Consider the following 24,356-nt stretch of genomic DNA (forward strand, 5'->3'; position numbering starts at 1 on the left):
TACGTGATTTACATAATTGGAACGGATCCGCTCAATTGCGTGGGGGGGGGGGGGGTAATTCTGAAAAATAAGAAAAAATGACGTATTTTTAACTTACGAAGGAGTGATCGGATCTTCATGAAACTTCATATTTAGAAGGATCTCGTAACTCAGATCTCTTATTTTAAATCTCAACCAGATCCAGCGTAATTGGAGGCGGGGGGGGGCAGTTGAGGGGAACCAGAAATCTTAGAAAATACTTAAGAGGTGAGATCAGGATGAAACTGGATGGGAAGAATCAAAACCTGTCTAAGATACGTGACTGACATATATGGACCGGATCTGCTCTTTTTGGTGGAGTTGGGGGGGGGGGGGGGGTAATTTTGAAAATTGAGGCATTTGTAACTTACGAAAGGGTGACCAGATCTTAATCAAATTTGATATTTAGAAGGATCTTGCGCTTTAAAGCTGTAATTTTAAATACCGATCAGATCCTGTGACATTCGGGGGATTTGGAGAGGGAAACCGGAATTCTTGGAAAACGTGAAAATTTGGGTATTTTTATTTTACGAACAGGTTATCGGATCGTAAAGAAATTTGATATTTAGAAGGAATTCATGTCTCAGAGCTCTTATTTCAAATCCCGACCAGATCTTTTGACATTGGGGGGAGTTGGAGGGGGAAATCTTGGAAAAACACTTGGAGTGTAGGAATCTGGATGAAGCTTGGTGGATAGAATTAACAAATGTCCTTGATACGTGATTGACTAAACCATACTGGATTCGCTTTTTTTTGGGGAGTTGAGGGGAGGGGTTCAGTGATTTGGCGAGTTTGGTGCTTCTGGACGTGCTAAAACGATGAAAATTGGTAGGCGTGTCAGGGAGCTTCACAATTTGACTTGATAAAGTCGTTTTCCCAGATTCGACCATCTGGGGGGCAAAAGGGAGAGGAAAAATTAGACAAAATTAGGTATTTATAACTTACGAGTGGGTGATCGGATCTTAATGAATTTTGATATTTAGAAGGACTTTGTGACTCAGAGCTCTTATTTTAAATCTTGACCGGCATTAAGCCTCTTATTTTCCTTTTTAAATCAATCTATTGATTTATAGAATTTTGCTAGAGCTCATACCATATGATCTCTTGGCTCTTAGCTCTTCTTGCCTCGTCACAAGTGCCATATGAGCTCTTAGCTCTTGTTTATTTATGCTTTTGTTATGTTCTTAGTTAAGCTAATTTCTCATTAACGTAATTTTCCCTTAATACGCTTTGATTTTAAGTGGAAGGTGTTGCATGGCATGTTCTAGGTTTTATTTCTTGTACTAATGCCCTACCCACGTCATAGTCACACCTGTTAATTTAGAAAGCCAAGATTTATAAATTGTCCGATTTTTCTCTGATTTTAGTGTTTTACTTGTACTACAAGAGAGGAAAATTCAAATGACAAAAGAATTGGTTTTGGAAATCAGGACTAAATTTCTCCCCCAGTGTTGTCTACTAAATACTATGTTTTTGTGTATTTCATCAGATTCAAAATGCAGAAAAGAAAGGTCCTCTTCCAAGATTTCATTTTTTTAAATGTGCCTCTTCACTATAATCGGTCAATAATAAAAAATACGCTTGAAAGTTGAACATTGCCCAAACCGACGAACGGGACACATTATTGCCACCGAAATCGCTCTTAATTAATAAAAAAACAAGTTTATTCAACTGCAAGTAAGGAGCAACATTAAAACTTAAAACGAACAGAAATAATTACGTATATGAGGGGGTTCAACCCTCGTCAATGCCTCGATCTTTACGCTAAAGTTCGAATTTTGTTTCAATCCTTCAAAAATGACCCCTGAATCACAAAGGGTTTAGTTAGAATAAACAGCTCTTATGAAAGTACTAAAAAAAAACATTGGCGTAAAGAGCAAGATATTGATGAGGAGACGAACCCCCTTATATACGTAATAAAATCTGTTCGCTTTGTTTTAATGTTGCTCCTTACTTTCAGTTGAAAAAGCTTGTTGTTTTCTATTTTATTTTTGATCGTTTTTTAAATAATGCTGGAAGATCTGGCAGCCCTTCATGGAAAATTCCCTTCCCTCATGGAAAATTTCTCCATGGAAAGATCCTCCCACGTAACCTTCTCCCCCCGTCACCCCAACCAGAAAAAATCCCCCCAGAAAACGTCTGTAGATTTCACAATAACCAGTACTATATGTAAACAATGGAAAAAGTTCACAGCTTGAAGCCCTTCCCCCGAGGGCTGTGGGGGATCAAGTCATTCTGAGAGACATATTTATTAGATTTTTCGACTATGCTGAACAAAATGGCTATCTCAAAGTTTTGATCGGCTGACTTTGGGGAAAAATGAGAGTTGGTCACTTAAATAGGGGTTAGGAGGCTTACAAAAACTTTACAAAGCACGGCAAAAAAGTGTTTATATTTAATTTTGTTTCGTTTTTACGTATCAGGAAAACATTTCAAGGGAGGTTCAAACTCCTTAGCTCCCACCTGGATACGACCTTGTCCATATATGTGGCCACGGGTGTCCGATGTTTACCCCCTGGAAAATACTCTTTCCCCGCGGAAAATACCCTCTCCCCGCGGAAAATACCCTCTACGGTGAATCCTCCTTCGGAAAATACCGCCTCTCCTGCCGTTGGTTGGTCTCCAACCATTTTCGACTTATGAAAAAAGGGAAAGGACTAGAACTCTCAATTTCCGATCTAATGAGCACCCTCCGAAGTGTCTGGGACCATGAGGTGGCTGTGTGGATGAGGAAAGGGCAGTCCCCTTTCTGTATGGAGTAAACTCTGCTCATTTTTGGGTTTAATTTTACTCTTAACTTTCATAACAACTGCGTGGAACAGGAGTTTTCACAGAAATCATAAGGAAGTAGATATCAATTTCACATTTTTGATGCGTTTTTTAAAGTTTCTTTTGTGCCCCCCAACTCCCTGACAAAAATCCTGATTATGACCTTTCGGATTATACATCAATTTCTACCTCCACCCTCCCCTCGTCTCTCCCTTAGAACTAACTCTGTCTTTATCTGATGGCAAAATGAGAGCTAGGATGTTTCTCCATTAAAATACCCTTTGAAGTATTTCCCTCCCTTCCTAACTACAAAAAAAATCAGGGAACCCCACTGTAGAAGTTTAAGAACCTTTTTAAATTTTGTAATTTTTCCATTGTTTACAGATAGTGTTCGTTGTTGGGAAACATACGGACATTTTTTGCTGTGGAGTTTTCTGCGGGTGGGGTGGGATTTTCAGTGGGGAGAAAATTTTGGGAATAATTTGCTTTCAGCTGAGATGTATTTTCCACGGGGGGCATTTCTGTTGATGTTATTTCCGGGGGAGGGGGTGGTAAACGCCTAGAACTGTGGCCACGATGGCTTGGGCCTAAGTCGCTACGGATGAAGAAGAAGAGGATTTAATTTTCAGGCAGTAGCTTGGAGGACATGCTAAGCAATAGCTTAGGAAATAATGAATAATTTAGTGGCGAAGATCGAATCCTTAATAGTATGTTTATGGGCTGTTCTATGCTATTGTCTTATTTTATGATGACTTCTAGCTGTTTATATGTAGTATATTTTTAGTAGCAGTAGTTATGAATGATAAGGGTTTAGTGTTGCGGCAAGAACAGTTTTAATTGTATATTTTAATCTAAATTGCACTAAGCAACATATCTAAACTTCATTTTATCTGGAATAATAATTTTTCTATTGCCAGCAGTTTTGCATAATGTTTAGAATTTCATTTTAACTGAATTTTGGGCAATTTTATTTATGTTACATTTAAGTAAACCTAACTGTTCATAATTTTCTGTATATTTATGATACAACTTTTTTAACTGTTTTAATTATCTACCCAGAGTTTGCAAAATCACTACCTCTTTAATTAAGGTGTGTATCGGGAAATTTTCGGTTGTTCTTTTAAATATTTTCGTACAGTCACGTCTGAGAAAACATGTTACCTGATTTGTGTGTGTGTGTGGGGGAGGTCTGTTGTGGAAGCAATGGGTCCTTGAGACCTGAATTACGACCCAGAGGTTTCTGCCAATCGGCGTCATAATAAATTACGAAATATGAGAAAAAAATGTGTCATTACCATCTTTGTACAACTTTTATTCCTAGTTCAAAACTGCAATCATAAAAGCATCATCCATAGCTGTCAAGCAATGGAGGTTTCAAAGTGAGCTAACCCTTAAATACCAGTTATATCAAATACACCGCCTTTTATGGACCTTATAGAAAGCTATATTGATCTACCTTATGGTTACTGTTTTCAAAACTGTTCCCATTTCGTGTTATGGTAGCGTCACAAATCGGGTTTTGTGCATATAGTTCACAACCCAAGAGAACACAAACCAACACAAAAACAATAAATCTAAAATAGACACCAAGTATTTATATAGATTTGGAAGATGAAAACTGCATCTGAAATGGTTCTGATAGATGACAGGTAAGAGAGTTGACCACAAATGAAGGGCACATAAATAAACTATAAATTAAACAAAAATAAACTATAAATTGGAATTGAAATCTATTTCAAGCATAGTAATTAATAAAGGCATTTCATGATTTAATATCAGTCAAATTAATGTACAGAAATACTATTTAAAGCATGGTAAATTTGAAAGTAAGGGGTTATCCCCTGTCTCTCATCTGGTAAACATGCCTGCGTATTCGACTCCCACCGATGGTGACTTTCTAGCATTTTGCATATCAGTTGATGTTGAGTAGTTTGGTTATGCCAACTGAATTGATTATTTTATCTGGAAGCTACGTAAATTATAATGCATGTACACGTAGGTAACTTCTTGTAGTTCCTGCCATGCTTCTGAATTAGTATGCGAAATGTGTTGAATTTTTAACCCGCTGAGTTGCACGGCTAGATTGCACAGGGTCATATTTCAGGAACAAGTCGGAAATTGCGCTTTTAAAACCCAACAGCCATAAAACTGCAAGCCTTTTCCGACCATGCCGAGGGTACATGTGTATTATAACCCGACTCAGGTTTACGCTGTGCAAAACTCGAGAACAAACCGGTTTCTTCGTTAGTTTCTTTCAGTTTAGCGTGAGACAAGACAAAGAATAGTGACAGAATAGATGAGAAATATATAATTTGGCTTATATATTTGTGCATTAGGGGAGGGGAAGGGTAAAGTATTTGGACAGCTTGAAGTTAGAAAACAATTTTTACTTCATAATATGCAGATTAATTGTACCCAACACATTTTGCATGCATACCCGCTATACTTTATCACCTCCCCCTAATTTGCAAATATATAACCCTAATTTGTTTCTAAAATAGCGAAAAACCCGGTTGGTTCTCGAGTTTTACACAGCATAGAATTGAGTGAGTTGCGTACAATACACAAATACCATGCCGAGTAGGCATATAGTGGACATGGTCACACGCAGGATTTTATCTCGGGTAGGAGGGGGGGGGGTCAACTTAAATAAAATGAGATTTGATTTACGACTTAGATTCAGTAATTACTGTTGGAATAATTTTAATTATTCCATCAGTAATCCGGATTCATAGATTTAACAGTTTTTTTCGTAAGAAACACATAAATTTCGTGGCTCGCTAACGAAAGTAGGCTACCATTAGAGAGCTGCTGAGAGTAGGGAAAGGCTGCATGAAATGTGTTGCAGAGCAGCTTCCGTGACTTTAATGTATGCATGTTTGTGAGATCCAACAGACATATAATCAAACAGAAGAATTTAACCAAAATTTGCTGCCTTGTCCCATGCTCCACTCTTTTTAGATTCACCACAGCAGATACAGTGGGATAGTGTACATTCTGACATCTAGAACCTGGTAATTTATTTGCACCCCTTCCCCCTCACAAACAAGTTTTCTCGAAAATACTCTTTGCCTTTTAGATCGTTTGCCATCCCTCCATAAGCCACGTTGGTACTTATGGATTATACGAGAAACACCCGAGAAGTGAAGTTTGGTTAATGCTAATGAAATAAAACAAAATATGATGAAAATATAATACCTTATTAGCAAAATTGTGAAAACTACAAATTACAAATGGTATTTTACTTTTTGAAAACCACGTATTGACACGCCAATTCACGTTTTTCAAATAGTTGTACACTTCCAAAGATATTGCTTCTCGCAAGAGTACAAGGTCATGGTGTGTCCATTAACACGCTGTTGTTTTTTTTTCTTTATTTTTTTTTTTACATACAAAACCAAAACACATCTTCTACGAAAGTCTGCTGCGTTAAGAGAAACCTTACAGTTTTGTAGACGTACGGCAGTAATAAGTAATAATATATATTCCATTACAAATCACAACATATCCATAATCAACTCAAACTTCAAATCAATCTCTGTCATTTAAAAAATCTACACAACATTCAGTTCCCCCCGAACAAAAAACATCCTTGTTCTTTGGGTAACAACCCCTCATCCTGAAAAAATATAATTGCCTATTCTTAGGTCCTTGGCAAATCCCAAATCTTACTGTATTCTATCACTATGTATTGCAAACTAATCTTGTCCTATCTGATCTTCGCGATCCTTCCAAATTCTCGAGTGTTTCTCGTATAATACATAAGTACCGCCACGTTCATAGCATATTTTATGTTTTTCCTTTTTTACCCTTATACTCCGCTTGTTGCCTTTTGTATCGCTACGAAGCTGAACTGATAAATAGTATACTCTGTAAAAAAAAAATACTAAGAGGACTTGGGATTAAAATTCGTCTGTATTATTCTATAATCAACCAGTATGTTCTTGATTTTCTTCCTGTTGGTTTGCGTCTTGAGTTCAAGCTTGGAGCTATAGGAAGCAGTTTCTATATTCTTATCAAATCTACACTTTCCTTAGATTTTAAAACCATTTATTTGGCCGTCATTTGAAAACGATGACTTGCCTTCTCCACCCATTCGACAGTAGAAACGCCCTCGAGTTAAGATTTCCTTTGGGTAATTTGAGACAGTTTTAGCTGCATACCATTAGTTTACTAGGCTGTGTAAGATTTACGCCCAATGTTTCCTTGCTACGGATCTACTTGGCCTAAACTTTAAAGAGGCAAGTTAAGAGGACTTGCCCCTTTAGTAAAGGGGCAAAGTCCTCTTAACTTGCCTCTCCCAAAGAAATACGAAAAAATGATCGATTACAAAAGTTTTCCGACGAAATACTGGCTGCGGCTATCAGTTGTATGACATCATGTGACTGGCTATGCGTTACCAATATTAATATTTTCTGTTTAAATCGTATTTTCTGTGTGGCTATTTTAAATGTTTCCTCTTCCCCCCCTCTTCTCTTCGGAACATATTTATACTTGTATAAGTGTCTTTTTTCGTTCCTTTTCACGGTATCGGGTTGAGTTATGTATTGGTCTTGTTAAGTTAATATGAACATCCTGAAGAACCCATAAACGCCTTCAACTCGGTTTATCCCCATTCAATGCTCGATGCATACCAGCATTCTCTATCGCATCTGCTAACTTTCAAACTGGTATTCTTTGACAAGTAATTTTTTACCAGGGATTGTGTTCTTGCGATTTTTCAATAGAAAATGACTACCCAAAAATAGTTTTCATCTAGATCTTAATTTGGGTGGCGGAAATGTGTGGCGCACTTGGCTGATTGCGACGTACACCAGGTGGCGAAAGTGGGCACCCCTTGTTCCATGGCCAGTGCTTACTTAAAAAAATCTAAACACCCTTTGTTCATATCTAAAGGAAGTTGTAGAAACTTGTTTCATTTCCTTTTTCAATGAAGGCTTTCTTCCTTTCTTAGATTACATTGGTTTTCAGAGCTTACTCATAAGCGGGAAAAAAAACTTTGCCTAATGGCTATTTTGATTCCGCTATTTTAAAAAGAGTGTCAGGAAATGACCGGATCGTTTTAAGTAACATGAACATTTCTTATGGACTCTATATTAGATTTTATAACTACATCTTCTTCTGCTGACGCCTGGTTGCACTAACATGCTGCTAAAGGGCAACAAAGCCCTTTGCCCTTTTTAGTCTTTATTCCCTCCAGTGAGTTCCGTACTTATTTGAAATCTTTGCTTGTGCCCTCTCTCCGTCACATTTGAGGACATCCTTTTTTCCACCAAACCCCAATGGGATACAACCATTTGGAAAGGTGACATCTTGAACCTTCTTTCATTTATAATTCTGGAATTTAGGATGGAAAAGTGTTTAAAACTGTCTTTTAAAGTTTCCCCAGTACAGCGTCTAGCATATCTTCCTCTGTATCTCCATGCCCCTCTCCCTTCAGAGCTAAGCTTACTCTGACTTCTTGTGTTCTAAACTCAGTTTTAAGTCTTCCTATTCTTGCAAAAAAATTTCTGTAAAAACTGTAAAAAAATATTTGTCGTTCTCTTTTTACATCTTTACCAGATCCACCACTCTTACTAATAGCGCAATCTATGTTAATGAATAAGCTCCGCAGTCGGTCAGACTTTTATTGCCTAAATTCCCCTTTCCTTCCTCATTTATTCCTAATTCAAGCGACCTGGCTTTTTTTAAAACCAAGCTTCAAACCTATTCTTTCACATGACTCACCCTCTCCGGAAAAAGAAAACCTTTCGTAAAGATTTTCACTAGGACGCTCAAGTCATTGGCATAATGCATTTGTTGGTGAATTTCACCAACCCATTTAACCGGAATTACTCAACTCAACTAACAGGAATAGTTCTGCTGAATTACTAATTCACATCGAACTAACTACAAACCTTGCTTCCTACCTTAACAGCAACAATATTATTCTTGCTCATTGGATTAATCACGTTTACTTATCTGGTAAATGTACATATTTATTTGACATACCATGCGTACTTATTTAGTATTTATTTTATACTTATCTGGTATACCATGTTTTATTAGGGCCTCCACGAAAATTTTTTTTTATCAATTGAATAAAGGGCCTTTTCTTAATATAAAACTCAGGATTAATGATGTCTGATAGGAATGGTCGACCCGCAAGGGTTAGAATCTAACCCTTGCTTGTTAATTCTTACCCTTAGTACTGTCTAAACCAGTGGTTCCCATCCAATTTTGGGCCATGCCCCACCTAGACATTTCTAAAGTCCTGATGCCCTCATGATATTTAAATTTTACGTGTATTCACCTGAAGAAAGCTTCACCTGAAAAGGCCGTTAACTTGGTATTTTTTTGGGGGGGGGGTCGTCATCCAGGCATATTTTACACTAATGAAAAATATTGTCTGAATGCAACAACTTTAGATCCTGCAAAAATCAAAAGAGGTGTGAGGCAAGGCTACGTTCTTAGTCTTCTTATTTTCAAACCTGCAATCTCCAAGATTCTGGACCGTATCTCGCCCTCTATTCTATTGCATGGTATTGACCTGTCTTACTTGGCATGCGCTGATGACGTTCTTCTGCTCAGCAGATCCAAAGCAGACTTACAAGGCAACCTGAATCGACTCCTAAGTGACTATCAATCTATCGGGCTTTCTATCAACATTGATACGTGCGAATTTTTGTCTTTCAATGCACCGCAAAGTGATTCTGTCACTTTTGGAAATCATGTTGTCCCTACGGTATCGGAACTGAGATATCTGGGCATTATGATTGCAGAAACAATCATTAAAACTAGACGAGCAATTGTTAAGCAAACAACTACCGCCATTAAATGTGCTTATGCGTCTGTAGCGCTGAATCGTGGACGCTACTCCAGGAAATCTCTTGTGTCGATTTATTGTTCAGTGTGTTTACCACACATAACCTAACTCGCCCGTGCATACCACATGCTGTCATTGAGATACATTGAAAACATCAAAAAGCGCTACTATAAAAATGGAGAATTTTTACTGTGCATACCCAAGCGTTATAGGAATTTCTGCCTTAAAAAAAATATGGTCTTAAAGAGCCATCCAAACAATGGTCTAGCATTCGAAATAACTTAGTGCTAGAAGTTATATTAGATAGACGACGTTTCTCACCTGCGTTTATTTGAGTGTCGTCTCTCTTTTTTTTGGAAGCAAGGTCTCTCTTTCTTTTTGTGGTGCTCACCTATAATCTATTTTTTTTTGTAAATGGTGGGCGAATAAGTGTTATTATTATTATTATTATTATTATTTATGCTATGTACACTGTCATTGCAATACTATCATATATCTTTTTTTCTCTTTAAATGCATTTGAATATGATGTGATTCCCATGAAAATGTCTTCTTTTTCAAAATCAAGGCTCTAAAGTGTAGTCAGCCGAATGGTGCGTGTCCTGCCCTTGACCCACCAAAATATTGGCATGCCCCACCGGTGAGGCCTGTGCCCCACGTTGGCAATCACGTGTCTAAACCGTTAGGCCATCCAACCTCTGATCAGTGTTGCCAGTTGCTTGGTCTAAAGCTGCGCCGTCTAAAAGTGTAAATGTGCCGAATGTGTGATTTCCCCCCCCCCCCCAAAAATGCCCGGTTCGGAAAACCCAATTTGTAACCGCCTCAAAAAGCGCCAAAATGGCGCAAATACGTCCCATTTGGCCACTCTGCCTCTAAATGCTATGTCTTCTGCTAGGTTCATTCATTTATATTTCAGTTATATACAACCACACCTAGATAATTCACTCTCCTCCATGCCGCATGTCTTTCTTATGCTAGGTTCACTTAGATTGTATATACCAATGTGGTGGGGGGGGATCAGGGAACAGTTTTAGGAATGTTTGCCCCACCCCCCTCAGAAGGTTGAAATTTTAATTAATTATAGAAGTGGAGGGGTGAAAATACCAACAAGGGAGCCCAGGTTTTGTTGGTGTACCCCACAAACATTAACTATGTACCAGCCTGTGCATCGTGGCTCTGTCAACATATATAGGTGGATACTTTATTTGTGACTGAATTGAAAATCTGTTATTTCTAATCAACAATAAATTAAAACCAATAGGGCCTACGACCATAAACTGGAAGACAAACACAGCAAAATACCCCCAAAAAACTGCCACGGATAAAAATAAACAATTTACGAACTAAATTATAAGCATATAAAAAAAGGTTAACAATTCATTTGAATGTCTTTATCATTTGTCATTGTATTGATATATAAATAAATCTCTAAATTCTTGCTAAGTGACTCTTAGTAAATATCAATCCCGAAAATGCTAACATGTATTTCTTTGAGTATATTTCGAAACTTCTACGTTTTTTTTCCTTTTTCAATTGTATAATGAACTGGCAAAGAAATGGAATTGAGTTGTGTTGTACTGCGGTTATTGACCTTTCAACCCTTTCACTGGTTCCTTCAGAGAAAAAGCTTATTAAGGACTGCCCTGATTTACATTCTAATTATATTGTCATGAGTCTTGTTATGTTCAAGACGCCGTACTTATTAGTTATGGACTGTTGAGTGTGAAAATATTTTAACCTAAGTATAAGTTGGTCAACAGTTTTGACGCTAAACTTTGCATAGGAGTTTAATTTCCAATAAGATTTGCAGTTTATGACTCGAATCATTGCTTTCCGAGGGGGTGACCACTTTCCACCACCTGGTGTACATCTTGAAACGCCACATGTTCTTCAAAATTCCGTCACGCTTGGCACAGTTCCGCCACGCCTGGCAAGCACCACCTGATGCACGTGATTTCTGAAAGCAGGCACCTCCTCGTAGCATTCCTTTTTGTTGCGACAGATTAAAAACTACGTGAACAGATAATTTGTAAAAAAAAAAAAAAAAAAATATCAAGATAAGGATTAAGTATTCATCAACAAAGAAGATAGTCCCATTTTCATTAACTGTAATGTTTTTGGTTTTCTAATTTTTATGATAAAAATGAGAATAAAAACTGAAAAAAAAAAAACAACACCAAACAAATGACAATGGAATGTCAGTTTAATTGACAAATACTGACATTTGTTCCTTAAAATTTTGATGATTTTTTATTTATGAAATTAAGAAAGGTGAAAACATTTCAAACGTATTTTGTTTTCAGTAAAGCGCAAATTGTGTTCTGGTCTTGAGAAGGCATAGGGGATATCAGCCCTACTCATGTTAATTTTGCTGGTTCGGGTTTGACTCGTCTATTTAGTGTAATTTCTGTTCGTTTTGAACCCGAAGTGTGGGAGAGGGTATCCACCTTCCGATCACTCTGAATCTAAAGAGGGCACTAAAATTGCTATTTAAAATTTTTGTTTAGATGCGTTTGAAGAAATAATGGACTTGGGAGGGCGGTTTGTTGCCCTCCACTTTCGACTATTAAAAACGGCTCAGGTCCTTTCAATTTCCAATCGAATGAGTTATTTTCAAGGTTTCTACCACAACAAACGGTCATCTCAAAATTTCTATCAGATTAATTTCTGGAAAATACGAGGTGTGGGTTAGGGGGTAACCACCTTCTGATCACTCCGAATCTTAAAAAGAGACTAGACGTTCTGATTACCTATCAAATTCTATGTATTTCGAGAAAATATGAGGTGTGGGGGAGGAGGATAGAACCCTCCGGTCACTCTGTATCTTACAAAGGGTGCTAGAACTTCTGACTACCAGTCTAATGAGCCCTCTCCGAAATCTGTACTATCACCCTTTCTATATGTACCTCACATGCCCCCAGGGCATAACTTACAACCCTTGCCCTGAGGGCTCTGGGGGTGTCATCCTCAAAGACATAATTTCCGGACCTTTCAATTCTGTTGAACAAAATGGTTATCTCGAAATTTTGATTGTATGCGTCTGGAGAAATGGTGGGCGTGGGAGGAGGGTTTTTTGTCCTCCAATCGCTTTTGACTATTATGTTGGTCACTAGTCCTTTCAATTTCCAATCGAATAAGCAGTTTTCGAAGTTTCTAACACAATAAATGGCCATTTAAAAATTTCTATCAGATGCATTTCGGGAAAAACCGAGGTGTGGGGGAGGGTATCTAGCCTCTGATCACTCTGAGTCTTAAAAAGGGCACTAGAACCTCTGATTACCAATCCAATGAGCCCCCTCCGAAGTTTATACGATCACCCTTTCTAATGTACCTAATATGCCACCTTACCCTTGCTTAGAACCCTTGCCTTGAGGGCTGTGGGGGGTGTCATCCTCAAAGATATAATTTCTGGACCTTTCAATAACGTTGAACAAAATAGATGTGAAAAATTTTGGGGAAATAAATGTGTTTAGGGAAATGGTGGGCCTGGGAAGGCAGTTTGTTGCCCTCCACTTTCGACTATAAAAAAGGGCACTGGCCCTTTCAATTCCCAATCGAACGAGCTGTTTTCGAAGGTTCTAATTTCAAAATTTCTATCAGATGAATTTCGGGAAAATACGAGTTTTTGGGAGGGGGTAACCGCCTTCCGATCACTCTGAGTCTTAAAAAGGGCACTAGAAGTTCTGATTACCAATCCAATTCGATGCATTTCGAGAAAATATGAGATGTAGGGGAGGGGTTAGAACCCTCTGGTCACTCTGAATCTTACAAAGGGCACTAGAACTTCTGATTATACCAATCCAATGAGCCGCCTCCAAAGTTTATGCGACCATCCTATCTTTGTATACCTTATATGTCTCCAGGGTATAACTTACAACTCTTTCCCATGGGGGCTGTGGGGGGGGTTGTCATCCTTAAAGATAATATACGGACCTTTCAATTACGTTGAACGAAAAGGGAATCTCAAACTTTTGATTGGATGTGTTTGAGGAAATGGTGGGTGTGGGAGGGGGGGTTAGTTGCCCTCCAATCACTTTTGACTATTAAAAAGGGTAGTGGTTCTTTCAGTTTCTAGTCGAATGAGCTGTTTTCGAAATTTCTACGACAGCACACTGTCATTTCAAAATTTCTATTAGATGCATTTCGGGGAAATACAAGGCGTGGGGGTATCCATCCTCCGATCACTCTGAGTCTTAAAAATGATCTAGAACTTCTGGTTACCAATCCAATGAGCCCCCTCCGAAATTTATACGATCACCCTTTCTATATGTACCCTATATATCCCCAGGCTATAACTTACAACCCCATGCCCTGAGGGCTCTGGGGGGTTGCCACCCTCAAAAAGGTAATTTCTGGACTTTTCAATTACGTTGAACATAATGCCTATCTCGAAATATTGATTTAATGCGTTTGTAGAAATGGTGGGCGTGGGAGGGGGTTAGTTGCCCTCCAATAGATTTTGACTATCAAAAAGGGCGCTAGCCCTTTCAATCTCCAATCGAATGAGTTCTTTTCGAAGTTTTTAAGACAACAATTGGCCATCTAAAAATTTCTATCAGATGTATTTCTGGAAAATACTAGTTGGGGGGGAGGTATCCACCTCCAATCACTCTGAATCTTAAAAATGGTACTGGAACTTCTGATCACCAATCCAATGAGCCCACTCAAAAATTTATTCAACCACCCTTTCTATATATATACCTTATATGTCCCGGGGCATAACTTACAACCCTTGCCCTAAGGGCTGTGGGAGGGGGGGTGTTATCCATAAAGACGTAATTTCCGGACCTTTCAACCACGTGTAACAAAATTGGTATCTCAAAATTTTGAGTTGATGTGTTTTTGGAAATGGTGGGCGTGGGAAGGGGGTTTAGTTGCCCTACAATCACTTTTGACTATCAAAAAGAGCACTAGCCCTTTCAATGTCCTATCTAATAAACTCTTTTCGAATTTTCTGTTAAAACAACTGGCTATCTCACAATTTCTATAAGATACATTTGGAGAAAATGCAAGATATGTGTGTGTGCGTGTGGGGTAATCCACCCTTCATCACTCTGAATCTCAAAAAGGGTACTAAAACTTCTGATTAGCAATCCAAAGAGCCCCCTCCGAAGTTCATACTATCACCTTGTCTATATATATACCTTATATCCCCCCAGGGCATAACTTACAGCCTTGCCCCGAGGGCTCGGGGGGTTGTCATCCTCGAAGTATTTTCCGGACATTTAAATTACGTTGAACAAAATGGCTATCTCAAAATTTTGATTAGATGTGCTTGGAGAAATGGTGGGCGTGGAAGAGGGGTTAGTTTCCCTCTAATCACTTATGAAACGGCAATAGCCCTTTCAATTGCAAATCGAATAAGCTCTTTTCGAAGTTTTTACAACAACAAATGGCCATCTCAAAATTTCTGTCAGGTTTATCTCTGGAAAATACGAGATGTGGGGGGGGGGGTATACACCCTCTGATCACTCTAAATCTCAAAAAGCGCACCAGAACTTCTGATTACCATTCCAATGAGCTCCCTCCGAAGTTTATACGATCACCGTTTGTATATACCTATTATAGCTTATATGGCCCAAGGTATAAATTACAACCCTTGCCCTGAGGGCTGTGGGGGGATATCATTCTCAAAAACATAATTTCTGGACCAAAATGGCTATGTCAAAATTTTTATTGGCTGTCCGGGGAAGTGGTGTGCGTGGGAGGGCGGATTGTTGCCCATCGACCACTTTTGACTATTAAAAACGGCACTAGCCCCTCAAATTTCCAATCGAATGAGCCCTTTTCGAAATTCTTACGACTACTCCTTCTTTACGAAGTGCCCTGGTCTAAACAAACAATAGATTGTGCCTACATCGCTCTTTACTTAGGCAGCGCTATTGCGCTGTCTATGATTAATGCGTAATATTACTATTATTAATGCCTTAGGCTTGATATCCTAACCGAGTATGTTACCCGGCACGTACGCAGGTTTTTTGGGGCGGGGGCTGACTGGGAAACGACACAGAAAGTATATTATTTATAGCCTATAAAACACAAAGATCATCAATAAAAATGAAAAAAAAATATTTGAATAGACCTAGGCCGAATCCTACTCTGCCTCCTCTTTTGTTCCGGCCTAAATGGCACGAGAAAAACCTGCCAAAGTATATATATATATATATATATATATATATATATATATATATATATATATATATATATATATATATATATATATATATATATATATATATATATATATATATATATATATATATATATATAAATCCTTACTAAAGTTAAGTTCTGGGGTCACAATTAGGCACGTCATTACGGAGAGAAGGGGAGGAGCCATAGACCTCCTCCCCTCCGAGTCTCAGGGTTCCTCCGGTAGTTTCTTCCGAAATTATTTAGATTTTTATGTGATTCGTCTGTTTGGGATTAGACCCTCCCTCTCTGTAAGGTATACTTGTCCCGAGGTACATATGTAAAGAAGGCCTTCGGTCCTACGCTTTTTCTTCGTAATCTACCGAATTCGACCCCCCCCCCGGCCGAAATTTTTGTATGACTTGACAAAGTAACAAAAATAGACATGTGCAAATTTTTATGCTTTGTGTAAAAAGCATTGCAATCCCCTCCCCCGGGCTCAAACAAAAATCTTGGCACAAAATGCAATTTTTCGAAGTATAAAGGAATATAAATTGTCATTTATTGTGATTTACTGGAAACTAAATAGATTGGTTTAATTGAAAGTTTTATGTAGCCAAGAAATGAGATTAAGAGCAAGAAAAGTTGATGGAAATAAGTGCCCCATTATATAAGTATAACAAAATTCAAATTGATTGTTACAAAAGATTGAAAACAAAATTTAGTGGCACTTCAATTAGTTTATTCATTCTTAAAATAGTAAATAATTTAGTGGATGTTATTTCACTAAAACTTAAATTTGGCAACGAAAACATTTTAATCAGGGACGTCATTTGTGTTTTTTTTTTTGGGGGGGGATTTCCCCCTCCTATATATCTAAAATTATATTTTAAGGGGGAATATTTTCTTTGAAAAATACTCTCTTTTTGGGTGTCTTGCATTAAAATCCTCCCTCCTATATTTTGTAAAAAAAATATTGGCTTCCCCTACATTTTTGAAAATTGACTCCGCTGATTGTGCTGTCTGTTAGAAAGGCTTTTTTGTTGTTTATGAAAAGCAAGAGGAGGACTATGCCCCTCCTTGACTGATTATCGTGGGATAGCATTAATAGCTACCGTATCATAGGGAAAACGGAAAATATTAGTGATAAATGTGGATTGGTATATTATCAAAACTGCTCGCTAAAAATACTCACAGAAAAATTTTGCGTTTATTTTGGAGTTTAAAAAGTCACAAAGGAAGAAGATGAAATAATGCAACTATTTTTTTACACTTATAGGTAAAACTCGATCGTGTTCTTGGTTTAACCGTCAACAGTAACGCAGCTCTTGCTTGTGACCCTAACAGTGGACTCGTTGCATACCCCGCTGGGTAAGTTGTAATAGAATTGCCAGAACCTATAATTTTGTTTTGTATATGGCCCTAAAGAGATGTAATTAAATACCATTAGTACCTTCAAGAGGAAGGAGTTAGTAATTGCTGCTTTGCATATTAAGCATGTTTAAAGTCAATCATGGTTGTTCGTTAAGTAAAATTATTTTCTGATTAGTGTAATCTCCTTGAGATATAGTATGGTATTTCTATATTTGGGGGTGGTTTTACGTGCTATTACAACATTTTTCATTGTAGGCACGTAGTAACGACAGTGTGGAGTTGTGGAATTCTTTTTTTTTAACAACTTAGGTTCTCAATTGATTTTATTTCCACTTCCTGATAAACATCTCAGATTGGCGCTCACATCACATAATCCCGCTACGCCATGCTTGGTACAACTCCCCGCCACGTGTGACATGTCTTTGATATGCGTAGCGTGCACCGCCGGGAGCACACGATTTTGAAAGTGAGCAACCCATCGTGACGTTATTTGCGTATGTATAAACATCGAAGGTTATTGATCCCTTATTTATCACTCTTTTATTTGGTAAAAAGGGCGAATAAGACACAGCTTTTCTGCATCCTTCGTTTCGATATAGATAATTCTCGCTAAATTTTTTGACGTTTAGCTTCTTAGAATCTTAAAATGATAATTATATTTTGTGTATTTATATTTTTTTTTAATTATATGCCAAATTATAGTTTGATCAGTTTGTATAACTAATAAACTGTTAATAAATTTGGCTTCATTATCTTATATTTCTAAAAAAAAAAAAAAAAAAAAAAAAATGGTGACTGACTCGAAACCGAAGCGACATTCTCTATCGCCTCCGAAGTTACAGAGAAAATAGTTCATTAGGAAAATATTGTAAAGTATTCGCTTTTGTTTATTAATTAAAAGTGAATTGTTTCTTTGATTAAACTTGGAAGCTTTTACTATGTTCATAAATAGTTCTACCGAACAAGTTTTCTGCGATATTAAATAGTTAAAAACGATCAGAAAATAGACTATACTTTATAAGAAGTAACTGTAAGTTAGACCAGTATCCTCCCCCTCTAGTCACATAATTCGAGTTATCTATACGGTTTTCCATATGTTCTCTTATAACTTACCTATATTTTTGCCCAATGTTTTGTGTTTTTTCAAAGTATTGTATTGTATCAGATTAACGACGCTTCTTGACTACTAAGGTCCCTGTGTCGGCCCTGCAGTGCATTGCTGCAGCATGATTTTATCTCTGGGTCCCGTATTACCAAGCTAAGGTCAAACCCGCTGCGCTACCACAGGACAAAAATGTTTTTTCAAAGTAACTCTCTCGCAATCTTCTTTTAAATGTCCTGCGTATATGCTTATTGTCCTTTGAATCTCCAAAACGCACAAGTGTATATCGTGGCTTCAGCAGCAACTGCAACGTAGTAAGGAACGAACCGCGGCACATAGTTACAAAAAAAAACAACAACAAAAAACAACGCGCTTCAAAAAAACAACAAAAAAAACTAGCAGGTGATACAAAATTTGCATTTCTAGCTGATTAAGGAATGGTAATCATTATCTAAATTAGTCTAATTAGTAAAATGTTTTTTGAAAACAAATATAATGGAGTTTAAAAAAATTAATCAAAACCCCTTAAAAATGGCGTCGGATCGAAGCAAGAAGTACACCATTAGAAAAAAAAAACTAGTTATTTTTATTATTACACTGAAAAAATGCTATCCAGCCAAATACTAGATGGCAGTAATGGTTTTTGTCGACACTAGTGCCAGTTCCCACTCTTTGAAGTTACCCATACTTTTTCGTGTATTTATTATTTTCTTTCAAATTATGGTATATATTGAGGGGACAACCTGTTACAGGAATGACGTTAACCAAGTGACGTATGCCAAGCGTGGCAGAAGTGTTCCAAACGTGATGGAAACTATACCAAGCGTGGTAAAAATTTGTGGCACACTGGGTATTCTGAGATGTACATTAGGTGGTTGAAAGTGGATGCCCCTACGCTATATTTCTTCCCTGTCAGTTGGTGTTTTTTATTTAGGCTTATAGTTGTCTCTAATTGATCCTCCCGAAAAACCTTGTACCATTATCCTTTGTACCATTGTACCATTATCCTCCCGAAAAACCTTGAAGTCAATACTAATCAGAGAGGCCATAAGTTTTGCGGAATAATCTTATCGACGCCAACTAGCTTTATTTTATAAGTTAAAAAGACTTAATAAAATAGTAATAAAAACAAAATAAATAGTAAAAATAAAATAATAAAATAACTGTTAGAAAAAATCGTAAAACAGTTTAATATCAGTTTATTAGTTCACAAATACCATAAGTGTTGTCAATAAGTCAATATTAATCAGAGAGGCCCTTAAGTTTTGCAAAATATTCTCATCGACGCCAACTAACTTTATTTCTTGATGAATTTTATATAGTTGGAATCAACATAAAAATACAAATCTTTTGATGTACCAATAAACGAGAAAATTCGTTTTTTGGAGATTTGGTTAGTATTGGGCCGAGTCGATCCTAACTTGCAGTATGTTACCACAAACTGTTTGATAACATTTTGAATTCGTAAAAAAAAAATTTAAGGGATCATATATCCCGTAAAAAGTTTCAACCCGGACCCTGCTAGTTGACCAGATTTTGGCGCTTCTTGAATTCTAAGTAGAACAACAGAACTTGTAGGGCACCTACAGAAAAAGTACTGAAACTAGGCGAATTACATGGAAAATATTAGAACTTTTAGAAAAAATCCTAAGGATTCATATATGGGGACACAGGCCTAATCCCTCCCCATCGCCTCCTGTGTGCATGCCTGAAGCCCCTCTCCCCAGGTCTTGAGTTCCTGACCCTAGTCTTGAGTTTCCGATTGACTTTTGGATACCTGCATGATCTATATAATCATTAATTGCACTCATTGCCCTTGTGTTTAGAGTTTGGCCTGAGGGTGCCTCCATGTATTAAGGCAGATCCGTAATTACCTATCATTAGTCATAAGATCCATCTGGAGATAGGGTATGAAATTTACTTTCTGTTATTTCTTTAAAGTTCATTATTTGTGTTAGCTATTACAAAATGGGTTCATGGATTGTTATAATCTGCGAGTCAGGATTTGAAATCAGGTACGATGGGGTTTGTCTGACAGAGTTCAAAAGGAAATTGCACTCGTTTTGTGAACCAGAGAAACAATCACGAGAAATGATCGTTTTCACCAAGCGATTGATTTTGATCGTCTTAGGTTGGAACAGTAGTCAAAATCTCTAACGTTAATGTGACTAGAATCAGTGATTCAGTCCAAAATTTGCATTGAAAGTTTTTTTTTTTTACTTCATCTAACCTAGAATATATTTATTTACTTCTGTGTTGGGAAAAATACTACATTAATGCCGAAGGTCAGATTTTATATTATGTCTTTGTTTCAAGCCTCTTATCATGTCTGCTCATTTTTGTATACAAATTCAAATAGATTACAAAGTAACCATGTCGCTGTCAGTTTTTTGGATGGTTCGTAGCAGATTTCAGAAAATAAGAACTGTCAGACCGTGACTGAAACTTTCAAAACAGTCGTATTCATAGGAAATTGTGCAAAAGCTATTCCGAATGCGGGGTTAAACTGCATAAAAAGGAATTAATTAGTGGAAAACTGCAGGAAATTAAAGAGGGAAAAATAGAAATCATGGTATTTAAGTCCGACGTTAAAGGTACCCTCGTGTTCGTGTATGCATAAGAACAAGAAAAAAGGGGAAGAAAAGCAGCACCACCTGAAGTGGTTAATTTCTGTTGCTGGTTTTGTAAGTGAAAAGAGAGATGACTTTCCAAAACTTCTGTGTTAACAAGTGCGTTTTAATGTCACTGCCTTATTTTTGTGACGTAGTTTTTCAAGCCAGTTACATTGTTCCTTAAGCTTATGCCAGAAAGGGAAGTAAAATACCCCGCCTTTTTTCGTTAGTTTTTTTCTTCACTGTTACCACGCAAATTATTTTAAACTATTTTTTATTTTTAAGTTTATTTTTAAATTTTACTACTACTAATACTAACAACTCACCGCAACACCAAGCCGCCTGAGGTCACCACAGCTACGCACGCTCTTCCTCCATCCCAATCCATTCAAAGCCTTCCTCTTTACACCATTCCAGGAAGATCCCATTTTCTTTTAATCCTCCTTTATCACATACTCCCATCCTAGACGAGGATGACCTGCTTTCTGTTTAGCCCTAGACGGTTGGCTGAAAAGGACAATCTTCGGCAATCTGTCATCCTTCATCGGCAGAAAGTGCCCCAGCTATCTCAACCTTTCTTTTATTATAGGCCTAGAAAGCTGTTTTGAACCACATTTTTCGTACAACCTACTGTTTGAAATACGGTCAGTCAGCCGGGTACCCAGAACAACCGTGTAGGCTATTTCTCTGGAAACCATCTAGTAAAATCATCCAGTTTTCGAAGCGCCCATGCTTCAGACCAATATTTGACGACTGTCATCACTGTACCTTCCAATATTCTAATCTTCATTTGCAGAGTTAGGCTATCTTCCTATTCTTCCAAATTTTTTTTATGGCACTTGGTATTAACCAAGTGACATTAGCGATCTCAAATTCTGTCGGTCTGTCTTTCCGTCTGACTGTCTGTCCCGGTTTTGCTACTTTAGACACTTCCAGGTAAGCTAGGACGGTGAAATTTGGCAGGCGTATCAGGGACCTGACCAGATTAAATTAGAAATAGTTGTTTTCTCGGTTTGACCATCCGGGGGGGATTGAGGGGCCGGTTAATTCGGAAAAATAGAAAAATGAAGTATTTTTAACTTACGAACAGGTGATGGAATCTTAATGAAATTTGATGTTTGGAAGGATATCGTGTCTCAGAGCTCTTATTTTAAATCCCGGCCAGATCCGGTGACATTGGGGGGAGTTTGAGGGGGGAACCTAAAATCTTGGAAAACGCTTATAGTGGAGGGATCGGGATGAAACTTGGTGGTAAAAATAATCACGTCTTAGATACATGATTGACATAACCGGAATGGATTTGCTATTTTTGGGGGAGTTGGGGGGGGGGGGGTTAATTCTGAAAAATTAGAAAAAATGAGTCATTTTTAACTTACGAAGGAGTGTCAGATCTTAATGAAATTTGAAGTTTGGATAGATATTGTGTCTCAGAGTTCTTATTTTAAATCCCAACTTGATCTGGTGACATTGGGGGTAATTGAGGGGGGAACCTAAAATCTTGGAAAACGCTTAGAGTGGAGGGATCGGGATGAAACTTGGTGGGAAAAGTAAGCACAAGTCCTAGATACGTGATTGACATAACCGGAATGGATCCGCTCTCTTTGGGGGAGTTGGGTGGGGGGGGGAGGGTTAATTCTGAAAAAATAGGTATTTTTAACTTACGAAGGAGTGATCGGATCTTTTTGAAGAGTCCTCCACTCCCTTCAGATCCTGTGACATCAAAGGAAGTGGAATCTCACGAATGTGTGATCGGATCTTAATGAAACTTGATATATAGAAGAATCTTATGTCTCAGATGCTCCATTTTCAATTCGAATCGGATCCAGGGACATAGAGGGTTGGAGGCGGGGAACAGAAATCTTGGAGCCCAGATATCTTGGAAAACTCTTAGAATGGAGAGATCGGGATAAAACTTGATGGGAATAATAAGCACACGTTATAGATACGAGATTGAAATAATTGCTAAGGATCCGTTCTCTTTGGGGGAGCTGGGGGTTGTTAATTTGGAAAAATTAGAAAAATTGAGGCATTTTTAACTTAATAATGAGTGACCCTTATGAAATCTGATAATTAGAAGGAACTAATGTCTCAGAGCTCTTCTTTCAAATCCCGACCAGATCTGTTGACATTGGGGGAGTTGGAGGGGGAAACCAGAAATCTTGAAAAACACTTATAAATGTCGTAGATACGTAATTGACGTAACCGGACTGGATCTGCTCTCTTTGGGGGAGATAGGTAGTGAGGTTCAGTGCTTTGGCGAGTTTAGTGCTTCTGGACGCACTAGGACGATGAAAATTGGTAGGCGTGTCAGGGAGATGCTCAAATTAACTTGATAAAGTTGTTTTCCCGATTCGACCATCTGGGGGGCTGAAGGGAGAGGAAAAATTAAAAAAATGAGGTATTTTTAATATACGAGTGGGCGGTCGGATCTTAATGAGTTTTAATATTTAGAAGGAGCTCGTGACTCAGAGCTCTTATTTTAAATCCCGACCGGTATTAAGCCTTTGATTTTCCTTTTAAAGCAATCCATTGATTCTTAGAATTTTGCTAGAGCTCATACCATATCGGCTCTTGGCTCTCCTTGACCTCGTCACAAGTGCAATATGAGCTCTTAGCTCTTGTTTAATTGTGAAAAAAAATCTGAGCCTTGGCTATTCAACTTCTAACATTTTCACTGCTCCCACTGTCTTTACTAATAATACTACCAAGGTAAGTGAAGCTGTCCACCTGATCAATCTTTTCGTTACCCAACGTCACTTTTTCATCTTTACTTATTCCTTTCCTTAGTGACGTAGTCTTCTTGACATTAATTTTCAAACCTCATCCAGCAACCTTGAATTTGTAAAACCTCTAAAAGTCCATTCATTTTGCTCACACTTTCATCTAGGATGCTTAAATCATCAGCATAACCTAAGTCCCGGAGAGTTTTTCCTCCCCATTTGATTCTGTGGTCTCCCATTCGTTTCCTGGGCTCCTTAAGACAAAGTCCATCAAAATTATCCATATAAAGGTGGGATAGAGAACAGCCCTGGTTAACTCCTGGTTTAATACAAAATCAGCTGCTAACATCATATCCTACATTGACCGCTGCAGTATAATCTTCGCAAATAGCACTAATCACTTTAATGTATTTTTTTGGCATACCATACAAGGATAAAACCTTTCCTATAGCTCTTTTATCAACAGAATCGAACGCTTGCTCATAATCTATAAGATTGAGGACCAAAGGCGTTTGACAGCTAAGGCACTTCTCAATTGTGAACCGGAGAGTGAAAATTTGGTTGACACATCCTCTACCTTTTCTAAAACCGCACTGTTCTTCTCTTAAAAATTTGTCTGTAGGATCTCTCAGTCTAAAAAGTATCATATTGCTAAGAAATTTGCTACCTACAGAGACCAGACTAATGCCTCGATAATTACGACACTCACTCTTATCACCTTTCTTATACAGTGATTTAATTAAGGTTTTCATAAAATCGTTAGGTACTTCCCCTTTTTCAAAAATCATGAATGTCCAGTAACTCATTTCTAACCTTTGTTTTAGT

The 24,356-nt window shown here is 37.8% G+C and overlaps 1 protein-coding gene across 11 annotated transcripts in view; it reads left to right on the forward strand.

The window, feature by feature from the left end:
• Positions 1-24,356, forward strand: part of LOC136027600 (mitogen-activated protein kinase-binding protein 1-like) — a 215,511-nt gene that overhangs the window by 19,243 nt on the left and 171,912 nt on the right. For all 11 annotated transcript variants that reach the window (XM_065705011.1, XM_065705005.1, XM_065705009.1 and 8 more), the window contains one exon: positions 17,003-17,094. In XM_065705011.1, coding sequence (XP_065561083.1) covers positions 17,003-17,094 — 92 coding nt within the window. The remainder of the gene's footprint in view (positions 1-17,002; positions 17,095-24,356) is intronic.

Source organism: Artemia franciscana, chromosome 5 (genome assembly GCF_032884065.1).
Source record: "Artemia franciscana chromosome 5, ASM3288406v1, whole genome shotgun sequence".
NCBI classification, from domain to species: domain Eukaryota; kingdom Metazoa; phylum Arthropoda; class Branchiopoda; order Anostraca; family Artemiidae; genus Artemia; species Artemia franciscana.